General features: G+C 35.3%; 1 protein-coding gene across 5 annotated transcripts in view; it reads left to right on the plus strand.

Annotated features, from left to right (window-relative positions):
* The window catches only part of IMMP2L (inner mitochondrial membrane peptidase subunit 2), a 469,191-nt gene that overhangs the window by 300,517 nt on the left and 148,762 nt on the right, over positions 1–19,912 (plus strand). For 3 of the 5 annotated variants that reach the window (XM_069802131.1, XM_069802132.1, XM_069802129.1), the window contains exon 4: positions 13,281–13,346. The exons of 1 other annotated variant lie outside the window; for it this stretch is intronic. In XM_069802131.1, coding sequence (XP_069658232.1) covers positions 13,281–13,346 — 66 coding nt within the window. Of the gene's footprint in view, positions 1–13,280; positions 13,347–13,470; positions 13,548–19,912 lie in introns of all 5 variants that reach the window. One more of the 5 variants, XR_011327801.1, reaches the window with a different exon arrangement.

Raw genomic sequence — 19,912 nt, forward strand, 5'->3', positions numbered from 1 at the left:
GTGATCAAAGTCTCTTAGAGCAATATCCTCAGTTATTGTGCAGGGTCCCTTCTGCTATCTGTGACAGAACACAAGTAGAGGATAATGCAATTAGTACCAAATGGAGCACAATGCTTGATGACCTGCTGACATAGACGATCGGGTTTTGAGAAAGAATATCATGTGGAAAAAATATTCCCTATTAAATTTCCCATTGCTGCTCTTTGCCAAATCCTCATGAGCAGGTCATAACTCCTATTATTACAAGGATTTCTGTCACAGTAGCCAATCTATGGTTAATTCAGCCTGACTTCATCTGCAGCATGGACACCTGCAGTTTATTGTGGGCATTTTTCCCCAAATGCTATCTAAGCTAAAAGCAGAAGTTGTGAAGAAAATACCCAGACCTTAGATTGGTTTCTTTCCTTGTGAGATTTTTTAGCTGTGTCCAATTGTCTTTATTACTGTTCTTTTTTTTTAAGCATGTGTTGTTACTTTAGCAAATGCCATTTCATAACTGTTGGCTTAAAATATGTAGGTAACTTTCCCATCTTTTGTTTTGCTAATGTTAGTTCTCAATTTTTTCTGTACTCTATTATAACAAATACTAAGTTTTCAACTACATAAATAAGTTATCCTCGGCATCGCTCTCTATTTCCCAAATGTTATTTAACCTATACCTGTATACAAGTCCCAGTGAATTTAGTGTCATATAGTCTGGGAATGATTTATTTCTTTGTGTGCTTACTGAGCTCCTAGAGATCTTGAGGATTATGCCCTACAGACAGGTTTTTTTAATAGCCAGGAACAGAGATGCAAAATTGTTTCTTAGTTAAACCTCTGTCTTTACCTTTTATTGGTTGGAAGATAATTTATTTTCATTGTCTATGCCATAAATATGGAACAAGTATTTATATTGCTTGTGGCACTATATCACAAAAATAATTACAAATACTTCCAAAGTCCCGACTTTGTAGAGATCTTTTAAATTGTTGATGTTTGGTCGGTTTGGGGTTTTTTTTCCTGCGAATTTACATTGACATAATGTCTCAATTCTTAAACTAAATGATTGTTTACATTCATACACATTAAAAGTGTATTACAACTGTTTTAAAAGTATATATTATGTTGTTATTGCTCTTCCCTTTACTTCACCATTACTAGTTTATTTGCTTTCCTGTGTTATTTAAAAAAACCTTGCTACATGTATTTATAAGGTAGATGAAACAATATTTTTAAGCAGTTTGTCTTTAATCATTTAATATTAAGATGGCTAGACTAAGCTGATATCTGGCTTCCTTTGTAGTCAACGGGGAGAGAGATTCTCCTCCAAAAGGTGATTCACCCCCCTTTAACTGTTTGTTACCTTCTGCGCACTGACTATAGCAGACTTAACTGGTCCAGAAGGCTTAGTTTCTTGACTGTAGTAGAGGTTAAATTTGAGAAAGTATGAAGCTACTCAAAAAATATCAAGAAAGATTTTCTCAACTGATGCTTGAAGTAGCATTTAGAAAAAATTAAAAAACAATGTGCTTCTGGAGTTTAGGTGATTTCAAAGATAGACAAAAACTTTGGGTTCTTCAGAATCACAATTTTGTTTCCTAAATATTGTGTTAATCCTATCTGAGATGCTAAACTTGGCCTCCAGTAGAGACAATGTGAGACCCAGGCTTCTTAACATCTACATTTCTTTTGAGATAGTATTTTGGTTCCTAAGTCACTGGTATTTTTAACATCTACATATGCATTCAGTACCTTTTTCAATAATTGTGGTGATGTTATTTAACTGGAGAAGTTTTCTGGAACCCCATCAGAAAGGAATAATGACTCAAAATTGCTGCACGGTGTGTTGTATGTAGTGACAATTAGATTCTTATGACAGCAGCTGATTATTTAATTTTGTGTGCTTAGAAGAGTTGCCACTGAACACAGGTCTACTCTCAGAATCAACAAAGGTATAGAAGTACATCTTGCAGCATGTAAGGTTCTTTAAAAATAAGCATAATTTTAAGAATCATAGTAATAAATTAGGTATAGATTAAGTAGATTATTTCTATCTAGTATCCCATATGGCAACCTGAGACTGATTTTCCAGCATTTGATTACATTTTGCAGTTTTCTATGCCTTTCCCTCTGTTGTCTGTTGCAACAGAAGTCAGTCATATTTTATTTCCGTTACAGAGGAGAATATTTGGGCAGCTATAGTAAAGATGAAATATGGTTCCTATGCTACAGCATACTGGTTAATGAAACAGTGAATATATTACTGTTGTTGACTTAAGCATAGAAGCCCAGATACTCTCGTTCCTGGATCGTGCTGATTTCCTATTTGGTAGATAAATATTTCTATGTATGCTTTCAAAGTCAAAGGTTAAGATACAGAGTTTTTCAACCCTTTTGGAAAAGGTGAAGATAAGGTGAAATGGCCAGTTAAAACAGCAAGTAATTAATTGAGTCTCTCTGTTAACAGGAAGAAGGTCAAGTGCACATAACTATTGTGATTACACAGTCTGCATTACAAGCGGCTGAGTCGTTTAACCTCAAAGTGGTTAGATTGGAAGGCTGAGAACCAATAAATGAGATTTTACTTCAAAATATTAGCTGTGCTTCTGAGTTACTATAGTATTTTGAGTTTTTTTCAGAGTGACTTGTCATACAGTTTTGCAGTAGCAATTAGTTTTACTGCAGTGAAACATTTTAATTAGAGTTTTCAATTTTCCTCTTTTTTTTTTTAATTTATTTTTTCCTTGCCTCACTTTAGCTAATTGGCTGAAATTTTTGAATGGTAACTCTAATGGAGATGTGTTTTATCTTTTTCTTGACTTTGTCTTGTATATATTTTGAAAGTTTTTCAGATGCAGGATTTTGATTGCTGGATCCAAAGTGTAGAAAGGCTTGCTTAATTTTGTCATGTGGCACTTATACATCTAGTTTCCACTGGGGAGAGTCCATAGTTATCCACTGACAAAGATCCAAATTACTCGTGATAACCTTTCAACATCTATGAAAAATGCTGAAAATCTGTTACTACTGATGTCTCATCTAACAATGAGGCTACAACTATATAGCGTGCTGTAGATATACCAGGCAAAAAAGCTCAGTTGCTTTGAAAGTATGCAGATCTTTATTCTTTTTCTCCAACAACTTCTTCATCCTAGTGTAGGAGAACTCTGCTAAATAGCCTCTGGTACCAGGAGATACATTGCAGATAGATATCTGCCATGCAAGCTAGTTTTTTTCTGAATGTATTACCCTCGGAGAGGTACGTTCCTGCTCTGTTTGAAAACTCAAGACTAAATCAGAATGTAGAGAGGAGCCAAGGAATGGGGGCCCGTGAGAAAGGGAGAGAAGGAACAAGAGTGGATATTCAAGAGCTGCAGAGCTTGAGAGAATTGTTTACGTGTTCTAATTATTCCATGTGTATGGCAAAGTGTATGACTCTTTTACTGAGGCTTTATGCAGGTGATATATTCAGATTGTTATTTTTGTATAGAGATTGCTCAGAATTCCCCATGAAGTTTCAGGGAAGCATTGTTTTAGGTTATGTGCAAAGTGTTTAAAATTTAATAAAAATAAAATACTACCTTTCCAACAGTGCATGCTTGCAATCTGTAATTATTATAAAACACTACTTTCAGTAAAAATAAAATAGGTTTTTTGGCAGTGAGTGATTTTGCTTTTTAACAGAGGTTTGACTAAGAAATGCTAATGCAATGTGGAGTTAAATTAAGAATTACAGGATGTTATTAGAAGTACAGTTTTCCTCATATTTTTAATGATATCTTTGTACATATTTTCCACTGGAGCTGCTGAGCAAATCAAGCATCACTGGAACTTATGCCTAACCAGTTGGTGCAACTGCTGTCTTGAAGTACTTATTTTGTAAATTATGGATGAAAAATGGTGAATGTTCAAAACGGTTCACTAAACCAGTATTTATTAGAACTGGGGCCTGCTTCCTCAAACTTAGCCCAGAGGGAACCTAGGAGCAATTGAAGAATGTTTTCCGTTGCTCTCGTTATCTGCTAACATTGTCATATTTACATACAATTTCTGTATAACGTTCCTGTTTGAAAAAATTGCTAATCTATGTCACTTCTTTTAAAGTTATAACACTATTTAAGGTCAAAACTGGGTCAAACATTGCTACTTACAGGCAAGCGTGGACTCAAACACTTTTTGTAGTACGGAATACCATTTAGTAAATGCCTCTTTAGCAGTTGAAGGGGAAGAAAAACAAAGGAGAAAATGCAAATGATTTCAAGACTTGCAATAAATTTTCACTGTTTAAAACAAAAAAAAAGAGAAGGTCCTTAGGAACAGTTTATTTCTCATTCTATCAGCCGAATCTAAAATTTGGTTAAGGTCAATCAATTCAGAAATAGGTTTTGTCAAGCAATCCTAGTATCTTTTATCAATAAAATTACAAAACAATTAGATAAATCTCATCTTGATAAAGGCAATAATATAGTATATTTGGTTTCTTCAACAATTCTTTTTACTACCACGTAATATCCTGATCTAGAAACCTGCCTTTTATGGTATTAATGTGGGCCACATTAGGCAGATTACACACAGGCTCAATTCAACTGTGAAGATGTAGATATGGTTGGAGAGACATTTGTGGGTGGTAACATTTCTAGCAGATTGCTTTGTGATCCAAAGCTAGGTACTGGGTTTGTCAATTGTCTTCAGAATCGTTGGTTAAGCTTGCAAACACTACAGAGATAGACAGGGCAGTAAATACTAAGGAATAAGGCGGCCATGCCATTATAGTATGACCTGAATCACGTGGTTGCTGTCCAAAAACTTGCTTCACAGAATGTGAATTGCAAGTAGTAATCAAAACCTCATTGCTTAACTGTTTTAGCAAGCAGTTTACTCAGAGGAGGGTTTAGATGTCACTTTTTGTATACTTTCAACATCAGCTCCTAGAATGAAAAGAATGAGCTTTTTGCCTGGATATGCGAAACAAATAGAATATTAAGAAATAGGAAAGAGATGTTCCACTGAGGCAGCATAATACCAGACTACTCTACTTGTATAGTAATAATCCAAGCTGAATAATACTAGGTTCTCATGTCTGTTTGCCAAGAAGAAAATGGAAATGTTGGAGGAAGTTTGAAGTATGGTCACAAAAGTTGTCTTGGATTTGGAAAACGAACTGTATGCTAAGAAGTTTAAGGAGTTCTAGCTAATGAATCCAAGAGAAATTTAAAAAGAACTGTTGTGCCTAAGTCTTTCTGCATGAAGAAGAAATAAGATGTTGAGGGGTTTTCTGCCTTGGAGGAGAAGGCATGAAATTGAAATTCAAGTTGGATATATCCAATTTTGAATGCAGATGCAATTTCCTAATAGCAAGGATAATTAAACTTTGGAGTAATTTCTCTGGATGTTAGACTCATTGTCGCTAGAATGCTTGAGACAAGATATCATAACCTTCTCTAAAAATACTTTACAATAGAATTAGGTACTATCCAAAAAGACAGAAAAAAAAAAAAAAAATCTGTGCGCTTCAGCAGTTAATTAAGGTAATCAGTACGGTCTCTTCTGGCATCAGAGGCTGCATCCCAGACAAAATATGGGTTTTTTTAAGGTATCAACATCATGATTCTTCATATATTTGAATAAGACTAAAGGCTGTACATAGTTAGAAGTGAAAAATAACTTATGTTGTAAGGCACCTCTGGTGATTATCTAGTCCTGCCAACTAATCAAGGCAGTGCCAACTCTGAGGCTGGGTCAGACTGCTCAGAGCCTTGTCCGGTCAAGCTCTGAGTATCTCCGTGATTCCCAGCCTCTCTGGGCAACCTGCACCACTGCTTAACCTCACACAGTTTGAAAATTTTTCTGGTACCCAACTGGAATTTCCCTTGCTGAAACTCATGCTGTTTCCTTCCCTCCTCCTGCTGTGCACCTCTCCAAAAAGTCTGAATCCCTAATCACCAGTTAGGTAGACAACAACAGTAATCAAACTCTTTGTCTCATCTCTGATGTGCACAAACCCAATTTCCTTAGCCACTGCTGTTACATTACTCTTCTGTTACTATTTTGGCGGTCCGTCACTTTTTCCATTTGTCAATACCTTTCTTGTACTGGTGGGTCCAAACTGAACACAGATATTGGACCTGGTTACTGGATACCTATAATGCAGCAATTCTAGGTAATAGAAATTGACAACAGGAATGACAACAAAAAAGAATAACTTAAGGGTGATAATTTTTTTTCCCTCCACTATTATAGTGTTTGTTATTTTCCACAATATAGAAATTGTCTCAGAACCTGTGATGTAATTAATTAAATATTATGTTCATTATCAGATTCATTATCTGCGTAAAGAAGTATGGAATTTAGATAAACGCTATGGACTGGGAAAAAAGTGAAACAAACGGACTAAAAATATTTTGGTTTAGAAAATATGTGCATATTTTAAGCAAATTTGCATTCTTATACAACATTTAGATTTGGCTATGTTGGATCTGTTTTATCATAGCTATAGTACTGGGAGAGATGAAAGAATGGATATAGCTACGTAGTTCCTACTGTACAGAGTTTGAGCATCAACTACTATGCTGGCAACAGGAAGCTCCTTCATCATAGGATAAGGGCACAAAACTTTTTTTGAGGGTCAACGTTGTTACCTACTGTATGATGCAGCCATGTAAAACTCCCTGTTTAACTTATTAAGCAAGGTCAGAAAATAAGGATGAGAGCGCTCCACTGCCTCCCTATTTCCTCTTCCTTCAAGCATGTTTTAAAAGTAAAGCCACCAAAACTGTACTTTGAGGTTCCCAGTTCTATAGGTATATTAATGCCATTTATTCTGGGCTCCATCTACATTTTACTTACTGCTCTGGCTATTTTCTGGCTCCCCAAAAGGCTCAAGAAGGAGATAAACAACTAATTTTTCATCCTGCAGCAATTCTGGAAATTGCCAGAAGTGTAAACCAGAGCTACATTGGTATTTTTGATCAGACAGGAATTAGTTTTGGGAAATGAAGAGGTCACTGACTGAGTGGCTTTGGATGACAGTGTTAGATCTCAAAAGCTCCCCCTTATCCTGTTTTATGGAGTTAAATGCTTCTCAGTATCTGGCATTAGGAACATAAATAAAAGCAGAAATAATGTCTGTGAAGAAGATGACCTTCATTATTTCAGTCTGTTCATGCTATAACAACTCAGTGTTCATTGTTTCAGTTGCCTCCATGTAAATGATGATCAAATCACATAAATCTCAATCTGAAGTAAACTGAGAATAATCTCAAGGCAAATGTCCAGCTGCTGCCTAAACATCTTGCTTCTATCTCATAAAAAGTAAAGCCATATGCTAACAGTAATATACATATATATGCATATACATAGATACATACATATAAACAGTGCAAACTTCAGGCACTTTTCACTGCAACTTTTTAATAAATCCCATGTTATTTGTCCTGTTCTAGAAAATGCTCAGTTAGTATCAAAATTCCAATAATTTTCAAAAGTGATCACAAAACCCATGCAGGTTGACTAGGATATGGGATGGGTAACATTAAACATACATAGATCATCAAAGTATCTAATTCAAGCTATCTGTTTGAAATACCTTAGCTGCTTTTTCATTATGAGTTTACGGTATAAGGTCTTATCTTCTTTTTCTAATGCATGCACCCAGAAAAATCTGAGGGCTTATTGAAGGAAAAAAAAAAAAAAAAGTATGTTGTAGTATTTATTTAGTTGGACTTTACTGTTATTCAGGTCTAATTTCTTCCTTCTTTTCGTGATAGCTATTGTGCTAATACCTGTTGAAAAATATAATTGCTTTTGGTGTGTCTGCTGTGTGTCTGAGCATCAAACATTGTGTTTGATCATTATCCAGGATCAGTAGGTTACTTTTTTTATTTATTACAGAGACTGCATGCTCAGCAGGGAATGGTATCTCATAGCATTTGGTGATACATGTTAATATATCCCTTTGGAGAGTAGAAATGAATCAACTGCCTTCCTTCACTTATCTTGCTGGCATCTTCGGATATAGCCTAAAAAGCACTCTCTCTCTCTCTCAAAGCCTGGAGAAACTTCCGTTTCAAGCTCTTAAGCATGATTTGCTGCGGGCACTTCTTGAGGAGACTGTAGTTAGACAACTCAAAGAATGAAAGAAGGGTCAAATAACACATACAAGAATTGGAAATATTACGGAAATTTCACGATTCATTGAATGTTAATTAGCTCATGGAACAGATATTTAAAATTGTGCTGAGCAGTATCCACTGGAGTAAATAAATAATCCAAATGACAGAAAGGGAAAAGTTTAGGAGCAATATTGTGACTGAAGTATTCAGTTGCTCTATCAGGAAGGGAGAAAACCTTCAGAGAATTGTCAGCATTTTTGTCTGACAAACGCTTGCTAAACAGTGGATTTTCCTGCAGGCTGTATTGTTCCTCCCGTCTTTCCTGGTAAACATGTTTTCTAGTACTGCAATCCCACACTGCTCAATACAGTGTCGAACATAGAAGAATGGATGCTTGTATAAATTTATGTGCGTGTATATAAATATGTGTGTGTGTATTTATATATGTATGTTGTTTGTAAGAGTATATAATTAAAAATAAAAACATAAATAAATGTTTCATTTTTTATGGGAGAAGCGATATTGAGGTAATAATTAGGAAAAGTTGTCAGTGCTTTCCTAAAATAGAATAAAGTGTCACTTCCTAATAGAGATTCAACTATTATTCTGTCCCTCCTGAAGAAACAACCTCTTCTTATGAACTTGACAGTTACTACTTTATTTCAGATTGTGGTTTGGGGGATGCATCACTGATAAAAACCAGCTGAAGCTTTGTGTCCAGTTCTTCATTCTCACAATATTTTCTCTCCATGACAACATGCAGTGTGTCTTCGGCTCTGAAAAGCTCTTTTTTTTTTTTTTTTTTGGTAAAAAGGAAATTGAACTCCTTAGTGCTCTTCTGCTAAAGCATATCTTTTAACTTTAGAACTGAATGGGGGGGGGGGGGGGGGGGGATTCCTATGGATTCTGCTTTTTTTTTTTTTTCAGCTGTATCAATCAGATAGATAAAGGGAGACCTGCCCCAGAATGGTGGGTAGGCTGGAGGTTAGAATACTGTATCTTGAAGTACTTGCTGTGGGTGAATAAGGAACCTGAATCTGCCCTAATCACTGGGGTGATCTACATTCCCCTCTACTTAACCTTCCTCTCTCAATTCCTTTTCAAACTAATGACCAAATGTGAGAGGCTTTAATCCAAAGTTAACGATGTCTTGATGACATGGGCATTTGTTTTTTTCTTTTTTTATGGTGGTGGAATTGCTCATTAGTTTTTAATGAAAGCTGGGTGTGGATGAGGACTATATAGCTGAAAGTCAATACAGAATAAAAGACAAACATACAGGTTTAGGAGAAGGAGCTAGGATCATTACCAGAAGCTAATTGTGGCAGGTTAATTATGCTGAGTTGCTAAGATTGCATCTGGAAAACCACAAACAAATACATACCAAATGTCTAATTTTCCCTTGGTAAATTGTTTATCTGAAAACTCTGAATCTGGATTTTTACGTCATGATTCATGTCTTTGTGCGTGAGGCTGGCATTTCTGTACTGCACTGTGCGTAAACTCAAAGTTTGGAACAAATTAGAAGTTGTTGCTAAGGCAGAGTGACTTGTCCCATTGTCAGAAGGTATTTCAGACGGAGAGGATGTTGCTTTTTTGTTCTATTATTTGCAGCCAGCCATCAGGTGATCTGTAGGTGAAGTTTAAATAATTGCTTTGACAGATGAAATAGAAAGTATTTATCAGTCTTGGACGCTACACGGGCCATTGCTTTCTTTTTATATTATGCAGTGGTCATTCTCCTGAGGTGCTTGAATAAAGAATGCTGCTGTTTAAAGAGAAATTGGTAACAATGGGTTATCCTCATACCTAATGCCTTGAGGGACACACTGCTAAACTTGCCTGTTTTCCACTTTTCTTCATGGAAAAGCGAAAAGCGAATATGAGTGGAGTAGAATTCAATCTGCATTTAAGAAGTGAATTTAGTTTCCAGAGATGTTTTTCCTAGTGCATTCCTGATGTGCTGCTAAATGCTACTTGTGCATTAATATTTGTAACGTGCTTGAGATTTTCATAGTCATTCTGACTGTTTCTGCTTGCACTGCTGTCCCTAATTCATGCCTTGTTAAAAATGGTTATATGTAGATGAGGAAATATTTTTACTGAGGAAAATGTAAGCTTAATTTTTTGAGAGGCTGATTTAGAAAATGGTGAAGGAATGGTGACTCCCCTGTGAAACATCAGATATGGACCTGGCTGGTAAATGTACGGATGGTTGTTATTAATTCATATTAATGATATTCATATCGTCTGAATGCCGTCTTAGGGATACAAAATATATTCACTGTGTGTAAGAAATCTCATTTCTTCCCACACAATATCAGTTGAAAGGGACATGCCTGAATATGACCTTTTATATAAGGAGAATGAAAAAATACAGTGTAATTAGGAGACATGCAAACAGGTAAATCAACAGTTTCTATTTCCTTCTGTTTTGAACGACTCCCATTTCCAAAGATTATTGCTTGTTACCTCACCCAGATATCAGTGACAGAGAAATACTAAACAGTTACTGGTTACAATATTTGTGGCTTTTTTTTCCTCTATTGTTTAATTTGTTCTATACCTGCTGTAAAATTTCAGAGACAGAAATTTCCTGTATCTGCATGTTTTTGTGATTTCCATAATCAATGAAATCCCAGCGTTACACTAAACACCTTTCAGGAAGGCATCAATATCCATCCCTTCAGAACTAGTCTCTCTTACTTCAATCATTGTGACTCTTGAACAAAACAATCTGCTTGCCTCTTGAAAATCCTTGGTCTAAAAGTGCCCATGTTGTTGGCCACTTTGAGCCTCTTGCTCCCTCTCTTACCAGTCCTTTGCCATTTTCATGAATTATAATCAGAACATTAGTATAAAGTTTATTTTTAAACTATTCGGGCTTCAAATATTAAAAATATTCCTGAGTTATAATAACTATCTACCAGGAAGTCCTTGAAGTCTTTCTGATAAATTATGTGTTTTGGTTAAATATGTCATTACTGGCAGAAAAGTAACTACTCTTCGAAAAAATACTCAGATCTCAGATTCAGAGTGATGTTTATTCAAGGTCGTTACAATTTTTTTCACAAGGAAGGCAAATTAAGGGAGAGGTCAGTAATTACATTACAATACATACATACTAATCAAGTGAAAATGCTTACATGGGGGATTTCAAAGAACCTTTGAAAGTAAGGTGTTAAACCAGAACAGAATTTTGAAAGAGCAAACTTAAAATTTGTTTTCATTCAGTCTTTAAGAAATGCACAGTTCATCAGACACATTATGTACTCTTATTTCCATTACTTAAATTTCACATGAAAATATTGCAATCTGAGCCTAAAATGAATTAAAAATTAAATCAAGCAACAGTAAAGTAATTTTTGCAAATATTTTTAATTTATAGTAGCTTGTAATAATAAAGGTGTGTTGTTTTTTCTTAGACTGTGCACTCATTGAGAATAAGAGGTGGTCGGTGCTTGAATGAGTATGCATTGAAGCCTGCTAGGGAGCAGCATCAGAAAGTGCTGTGGATACTCCATATATTTAAGTCATATGAGCATCTAAAACTTGATTAATTCCTCCCAAGACTGACATGTAAAATATTATAAAAATGTGTATGCTCAGCCTGATAAAGAACATGAAAGACAAGACTGAACTGGAATATACAACTCTTTGGGTAAAATTAATGCTAAATAAAATATTACTGTAAATGATATGATGATTTGAAAATTCCAGTGATGACTAGGGAATCAAAATATGGTCCATATTCATGTTCACTGCTCTTCACTGCTTTGTGAAAATGAGGTTTTCAGGCTTAGCAAACTGCAAAGTGAAACTATTTGATATTTTGAAATTCAAAATTATACTTCTTGAATTTTGTTTCATTGCATTGAAATACAAATATATTTCAAATTTATTGACACACACACACAAAAAAAACCCAAACCACTTTTCAAATGTTTGGAATACTTTTCTGGCTTCATATTAAAAAAATTAACTAAGCCTGAAACTATTTTTCTGTTTAGCTTTTGGAACTGAAAGTCGACTGCAAATGCCTTTAGTCATGCAGCACTGCAGGCAAGTTTTTCATCCAGACTCATCTCAGCTTTGCTTTTTAAGAAAATGTAATCTTAGTGTGCTACCAGTTGACCAGAGATGAGCTCAAAGGTACTGGTCTGTTGTGAGGATGGCATGGCCAATGTTTTTAGGCATGAAAACTGTCATATAAAGCTTTTGCAATTGCATGTGTAGCAGGCTGTACTTGGAGTCTAATAAAGCCCAAGCATCATCAGAAAATGAAAACCATTTGTTCCTTCCCTGACTCTCCTATATACAAGCAGCAAATAAAAAGAATTTCTTAAATAACATGAAAACGCTCTACTAAGTTTGAATAGTTAAGTAATTAAAAGTGAAGAATAGAAAAGAAGAGGTAAAGTATATAGAAAAGGAAGAAATTTTATGGTGCACATATATCTACATTAACCTGTCAAAACTGTGGTAGAATAACACTTCTAATAGTCCTACCTATTAATATCCATCGAGGAAGTTGGAGTATTCAGGCGGGGCATACAAGTTCAGCTTTGCTTTCTTATAATACTATGTAAGGTGTGATCAGAATCCATGCAATAAAACATGCTTATAGGAAAATAACTTCAAGTGAAAGCATGGTATTGCATTAAGAAGCTTTGGATAAAGCTGAAACTTTCAGAAAATTTTACAACTTTTTTTAAGCTTCCATGATTTCCGAGGCAAGGTTTACCTAAGTTAGTGACAGATATTAATATAACACAGGGAGATTTTTTTTCCCCCAAAGTGAGTGAACGACATAAATGTTTGAACACAATATAATGGAGAATTCAGGTTTTAATACATTAATCTATTCGCAAAGGTACCCTCTTCATTGGTAGTGGGACATTCTACTTTTAATGCTGTGGAGCGTATTTTTCATGATAAACGGTATGTTGATTATTGTGGTGTTTGTAAGTGGGCCATTTTTCAGCATTTGCTTTTCAATGATGGTTTGCAATGAGAATGATTACAGTAGCTTCACTTCGGTGTGGAACATCATGATTGATGCTATATCAAGGAGAACATGGAATCTCCTAATGACTTTAATAATGTCTATTTCTTTGTGGAATTTCTTTTCATTTTCTTAAAACAATGGGAACATCACTGATTGTATAACCTTATCCCCTGTCTCAGGTCTCCTAGAAACCCTGAACAGAAGATCATTAAACGAGTGATTGCTCTTGAAGGAGACATTATCAAGTAAGTATTTTAAGCCTTAATCTCTGAGTCTTTATAGGAATAGTGCAGCTTTTCAGTGGATTTTAAATCAGTATCCTAGACAACGAGAACTTTCTAGTATTTTCTTTCTATCTATTCTTAACAGGGATGTCAGCATTGTACCTGTCTCCTTTTTAGTGACAGGAGAAATGCTACACAAAACTGCTCACTCTCTCATGAAAGGTACATGGGTGCAAATAATGCTTGTTTCTTAGAATATCTCTGCCATATATCAAGGCAGGCAATTGTACAGCATTTTTTCAATAAGATTATAGGGCTGTGATTTTTCATTTAGAGAGTCCAGCTGCTGTTTCGTACTGTGCTTGGCACATAAAAGTAGGGTGGATTTTTGTTTGTTTGTTTCGGGTTTGTTTTGTTGTTTTTTTTTTTTAATTTATTTTATTTTATTTTTGAGACAAAGAACCCTCATAGATGACTGTCTTCACTGCAGTGTGTAGGAATCTGTGGGGAATATGGTGGAACTGAATTGGAGTAAATTATTCTATCAGAAAAAAAATTGTAGCAAGAGTAGACTCTAGAGTACTTCAAGACTTGGTTTACTCTGACAGATAGACCTTCCTACTGGGGCTGGGTGGAAATAAATTACTAGTAGATGTAAATCAAAAGTTTTTGTGGGAACAGTATTATTTTGATGAAAATGCTTGTTTGAAAAGGTTTCGTTTTCCCAGGTACAGAATAGAATTGGCATAGAGCCGGGAGAGTAAATCCCTAGTTTCCCACACTAAGGTATGAATGACCCTGCGAGCTCTCAGACAATATGGCAGACTGAGACTCAATTCATTTAGATAATGATTCTTGCTCTGGTGTAGTGAATACTTAAGAAGTACTTGGCAGCTGCAATTCAAATCAAGGATTTGAGTGTGGTCTCAATGAGCCGTAGTTCATAGCAGCACCGGTGGGCTTTTGGGCACTATGGAATATGTCTGTGTCCTTTTTCTTTTTTTCCCTCTTGCAGTCATTGTAACTTCTGTTTTATTGAAAAATTCTGAATCATCTCAGTTTGAGAAGTGGAAATAAATTCTGACATCTCTATTGAAGCAAAATATCCGAAATAACAGACACTAAGAAGATAATTTGATGTCCAAAAACTATGGACATCTACAGCTAAAACTAGCTATCACTTTAAAGAACTAAAAACATAGGAGTAGTGTGTGCTACTGAGTGATGCCTTTTACATACCTATGTCCTTAAGTAGGTACTTATTCCTTGATGTAGTTGATATTAGTGCTGTAATTCATATAAGTGATAAGACTGGTATTCATGATTCAGGATTCCTATTCATTTCTGTAGCAACATCAGAAGAAGATAGCAATATGAGGGAACTTCAAGTGTTGCTTTTCACTGTTCTATATTGTTAACATATTTGTCTGAATTTTTGAAACTGAATGTAGTTTTTGATAACACAAAAGACATTTAATAAATTCCAGCTGTAGGAAATTAATAATGCTGTACATTCAAATGCCTTAAGACTCTGTACTTCTCATTAACTTCTGTGGGTGTTCTTGGCCAAATGGACAAGGGTGTGGGGTATAACAGCTGTGGGAGTGTGTGCAGAATACTGATGAGCCTGTAGGTTAGTGAATCACTCATGGACACAGAAGACCGTACGATGATTCTCAATGGTCTTTGGTAAAACAGGTTAGGTTAATTTATTGATAAAAATATTAATCTCAGTAATTCAAACGTGCATTCTTTCTATTTGAACACGTGAAAATTGTCCCAGAGCTTTTTGCTTTAACTGTATAAACTAGTTTTTTAGCTAAAGAATAAATTACTCAACTATTATAACTTACTAAGTTTTTATTACATATTATTGTCCCTTAATTGTGTATGTGTAGGAAATGTAAGTAATACTTGTCACTTTTCATAGCACTAGGGTAAAGCAAAAGCTTAGATAATAAGATAAAACAGCAAAGCTGGCAAGATTTTTCTAAAATATGTATTATTTTTGTAACGATCCTGCAAGCAGATATGTGACTAGGGTATTTGTGACTGAAACAGACAACTGGTAACTGAAAGCCACGCATAGAAAACATAAATAGAAGATTTCAACTCCTATTTGATATCTGAAGACAGTCTTTATTACAAACAAAAAAACCCCTGGGTTTGATATCTTAAGATTTTGTGTCTATATATTTTTGTATATTGAATTATACCTGATCAGCATAAAATGATGCTCTGAATGAAATTGAAAGTAACATGGATCATGTACAAAAATGTATCTGAAAGTATGGGACTTTTCCCTAATGTTCTGACTCTTTTTTTGGTGTGTGTGAAACATGATGCACAACTAATATATACAGACCTTAGAGGAATATTTGAACATCCTTGTTCCTAATATCAAGTCTTTGAAATGGACTATATATGCCTGCATGCTAAAAAACCCCACTTCTTCAAGCCTTTTGCTGCTCCATTGATCAATCAGAATTCCTTCTTGCTGAGAAAACACCCAGTCTCACTACAGAGCAGTTGTTTCAATTCCAGGGTGCAGAAGAATGGGAATCATCAGTTAGGTATGGTGGGGTTCTAGCACTTGTGGGGCTGTTTGTGGGTGCAATGGTTTTGCAGAGACTGGTGGTTATACAGGGAGTTGTGTTGGATATTTTATCTGGAAGGTCAGTGCAATGTACAAAGTCTGTCTGTTGCTCTGCAAATTTTGCTTGGTGTCATGTGACAGAATTAATTAATACCCACTTTCAGTGGTGAGTCTTCCAGTCTTCTGTTGTAAAGAAAGATTTGCAAATAATTGTGAGCTGGAAGGTATTTTCATTTAGTGCTCCGTGAGATAGGTGGTAGACAATGTGGTCTGTGAGTCTGTAGTTACGCTTTCACAGATGAATGAATTATCTTTATCCAATCTATTGGTGCATGATTAGGGATAATTTGTCACATGAATGCTATGTTTTCTCATGTTACCAATTAAAATCAGTTAGTTAGCATTTTACTCTTTGTTAATTACTGAAAGTAATGAAAAATCAAATAAGCAGAGCCATTAGTACCTTAGGGAAGATTCCTTATATTTTGACTTGAGTTCAAGTGTTGTGACTCCACAGCAGAAAAATCCTGGTTTTCAGTTCTTCATTTCTAAAAGCATTAAATAAGAAAAAATTGTGACATTGAAAAGCAATGTAGTTGAGATATCTATAATAGGTCCATTTTGACCTTTCATTTTGTATTTTTCAGGTAGTCTGACATTATGGACTACATAGTACTTCACTTTTTGAAATATGCTTTGAGGAATTGAAAAATGCTACAAACTCACCGAATAAATATTCTGGCATTTCAATTTTCTATTCTTGTTTCCAGTCTAGTTGGTAATCCAAGTGAAGTGAGTTTGGTAGTGTCTTGTAAATCCCCAGAAGCATGTAGTACATGCCACAAACCTGTAACAGGTAATTTAATTTGGATAAGCTAGTAGAAATTCCTCCTCAAAAGAATTTAAAGTCTCGACAGAAAATCACCATTTAGCCCTTGAGAATGAATCTATAGGTCAGCTTGTATATAGACAATATTGCAAAGTGTAGCTCCCATAGATCAGGTTGTTTTGTCTTCCATGGATTCACAGGAGAATTAACTTCAAGTAGGAAATCATTACAATGGTTCATGAGGACTGTTTAAATGATAATTCTTCCAAAGGAGGCCTTATTTTAGAAGTCAATATAGTCTAATTTGTTAAAAATTAATGTTGGTATTATAAAACACTTTGAATAACTTGAAATTAAGCTTATTAAAACTCATTTATCTTAAATGCACTAGTGGAAATTCAAAAATCTATAGTAATCTATCACAGGTGAGTTATGGTATGTTTTCAGTAACACAAATAAATGAAGGTTCATGTGAAGTAAGCCAAAATTGGGATTAAACTAGTAACATTTAAAATTAAGTCTGTTCAGTAACCTGCTCAACTAATTTGTATTCCTTCTGTCTGTCACAGTTGCACAGGTCTGCAGGAGCTTGGTGTGTCAATCCTGCTTCTTTCGTATAATTTTTTGCTTCTTGATACTATACCTGATTTAGGAATGATTTGCAAGCCTCTAGGAAGAGTAATTTTTAAAAGTTTTGTCCCGGGATATTGTTAGCCTATTTAGGAGTCAGTGTTCTGAGGACCGAATGGTTCAGCAAAATGATGTTGCATTTAAGTGTTGCATCTTGCAAAACTGCTCTGAAGATGTGAATAAGGAAATACTCCTTGCTTCTCAAAGCTTGACAAACAGAGATAGATCGTTATATTATTAGGCTGTAGGCCTAAACCAAGCTTCAGTAATTTTTCAACTTTTACTGCAAGGTCCATCATTAAATTGCAGAAACTATTGCCACAGAATATTAGGAAGGACAGAGATATAAAGGAGTTCGAAAAAGAAGTAGAGAATTAATAGAAATAAAGCCCATCAGCAGCTATTAAATGCAGCAATCGTGGTATGACTTCATGCTGCCTTAGATTATAAGCCATGCTGCCTTAAAATATAACCAAAATCTGGTCATTCTGTCCACTTGTTGGAGAACCCTTTCAGCTTCAAACAAACTGTTCACTGCTCCATGCAGGTGTTTGGTTGCTTTTTTTTTCTCGGGGAGTAGGTGGTGTCCAGTATCCCTTCAGTATGAAGACGACAATCAACAAGTTTTCTTACTTTTTTTTTTTTTACTGAACCAGCTCAATTTCATCAGACAGTTGTGGCTATTTGTTTTCATTGAGGATCAAGGATGGTTGTCCAACAAAACAGCTGTCTTCATGCAGAGACTTTACTACTTGATAGTGACTTGTGTTAGATTATACCATAAAATTACTGCCGGCCTCTAGGAAGCAGAACAACCTTCAGAAAAATTCAGACTTTGCCAGTGTTGTGGCATAAGAATGTCTCTATATGTAACATCTTCAGGGCAACCACCTGGCAGGAATTGCATCCAGACCTCTGCCATTTAATCCCACAGAAATAATTTTAAGTCCACTAGTGCTGTAGTAAGAGTCTTCTTGTTCCTCCTCCCCACCCCTGACACACGCAAGAACCTCTGGTAGCTATGCTGAGGTACTGGTGGTGTGGTAAGTACTGCTTGCAATGGCTCAAAGTTAGAAAAGAAAAATGGAATATCAGTAAAAGGCATCAAAAGACTAGGAATCACAGTAGATCATGATACAGGCCAAGTTTATGGCTGTATCCGATCGCCTTCTTCCTCAAAGTCCATTGTCTTTGACTTTGGGTTGTGAGTATAGATCTGTGAGTGTGAGGATCCATATTGACAAGAGTCTAGTGAGATCGACAGAAAGGAGAACTGCTTGTACTCTACAAAGACACAGCACTGTCCTCAGAGATTACAAACTTTGGAACATCTTTCCTTTTGTCTAACTAATTGCAGTCTTCATACTGTTCTGCCCTTGTAGTTTATGTATCTAAAGGATGTAGTAGCAGTCAAACTACCCCTTAGATGAAAACCTCTTTGTCTTCCAAAAGATTTTTGTCACCATATGCACAGAATGTGTATGTCATAGGATTTATGCAGTTTATTTTGCAGTATTTATTGTTAGGTACTGATGGGTTTTTTTAAGCCAATGAAAGCTTTTATTAGGTTCCAGCTATACTGCTCTGTCATGACTCTTCAGCATTGATCGTATCCTTGCAGGTCTCCTAAATAGTTTCCATTGATTTTGATTCCATTTCCATATGCAGAGTCCTTGCATGATTGGACTCCATTTCTGTAAACGCAAATGATAGGAATGTATATTGGTACAGTGTGTGTAAGCTATTAAAACAATCTGACAAACCTGGAATGAAGATTTTCTGTATCCATAATGAATTTCTAAGGTTCTATGGATCTTTAGGCCCAGTAATGAAGGTCTGCAAAGCTGGATTTCTAAAATTTGGCATTCTTCATACTCATTATAAAATAAGGATAAATTATTTGCTTTGCATTAGATTTTGGTTGCCTAATATTTGAGGAAGGTGCATGAAGAGACAGAAAGAATAAGAATAGAAAGTTGAACTTCAGGGGAAAAAAAATGTACAAATGTTCAATCTTTTGTTTTCAGAAAATACAGGGTAAAATAATTTTTCACAAAGGCAAAAAATATGAAAATGCAAAAAATGAGAAGACATAGTTTTCCAGACTAATTTTTTATGGTTTTTTTCCACATTGGAATGTGTGAGTGTTAATATTATAGCAGTATTTACTCATTGCTCCATGCAGTAAGGTCTTCATTCCTTTAATACCCATAATATTTGAAAGCCATATTTTCTTCTTAAGAGTACAAATAGCGGCAACAAGATTGCTAAAAGATGGTGTGTATCATCAATACCATTTCTCTGATATTTCAGTTGGTTTCATTTGTCAAAATTCACTGAAAGCAATGGAGTTACAATGTAGACCCAGTATGACCTCTGGAACTCTTAATATTAAAGGAAAAAAGACAATGTAATATGATTCTCTGAGATTGTACAGAATTTGCAGTGTTAGCTTATAGAAAAAAGAAACAACATATCCTATTACCTCTGAAGTGAGGAGGTTTGATTTGGACAACACTAAGAGGCAATAAA

Source organism: Haliaeetus albicilla, chromosome 14, assembly GCF_947461875.1.
Source record: "Haliaeetus albicilla chromosome 14, bHalAlb1.1, whole genome shotgun sequence".
Classification (NCBI taxonomy): domain Eukaryota; kingdom Metazoa; phylum Chordata; class Aves; order Accipitriformes; family Accipitridae; genus Haliaeetus; species Haliaeetus albicilla.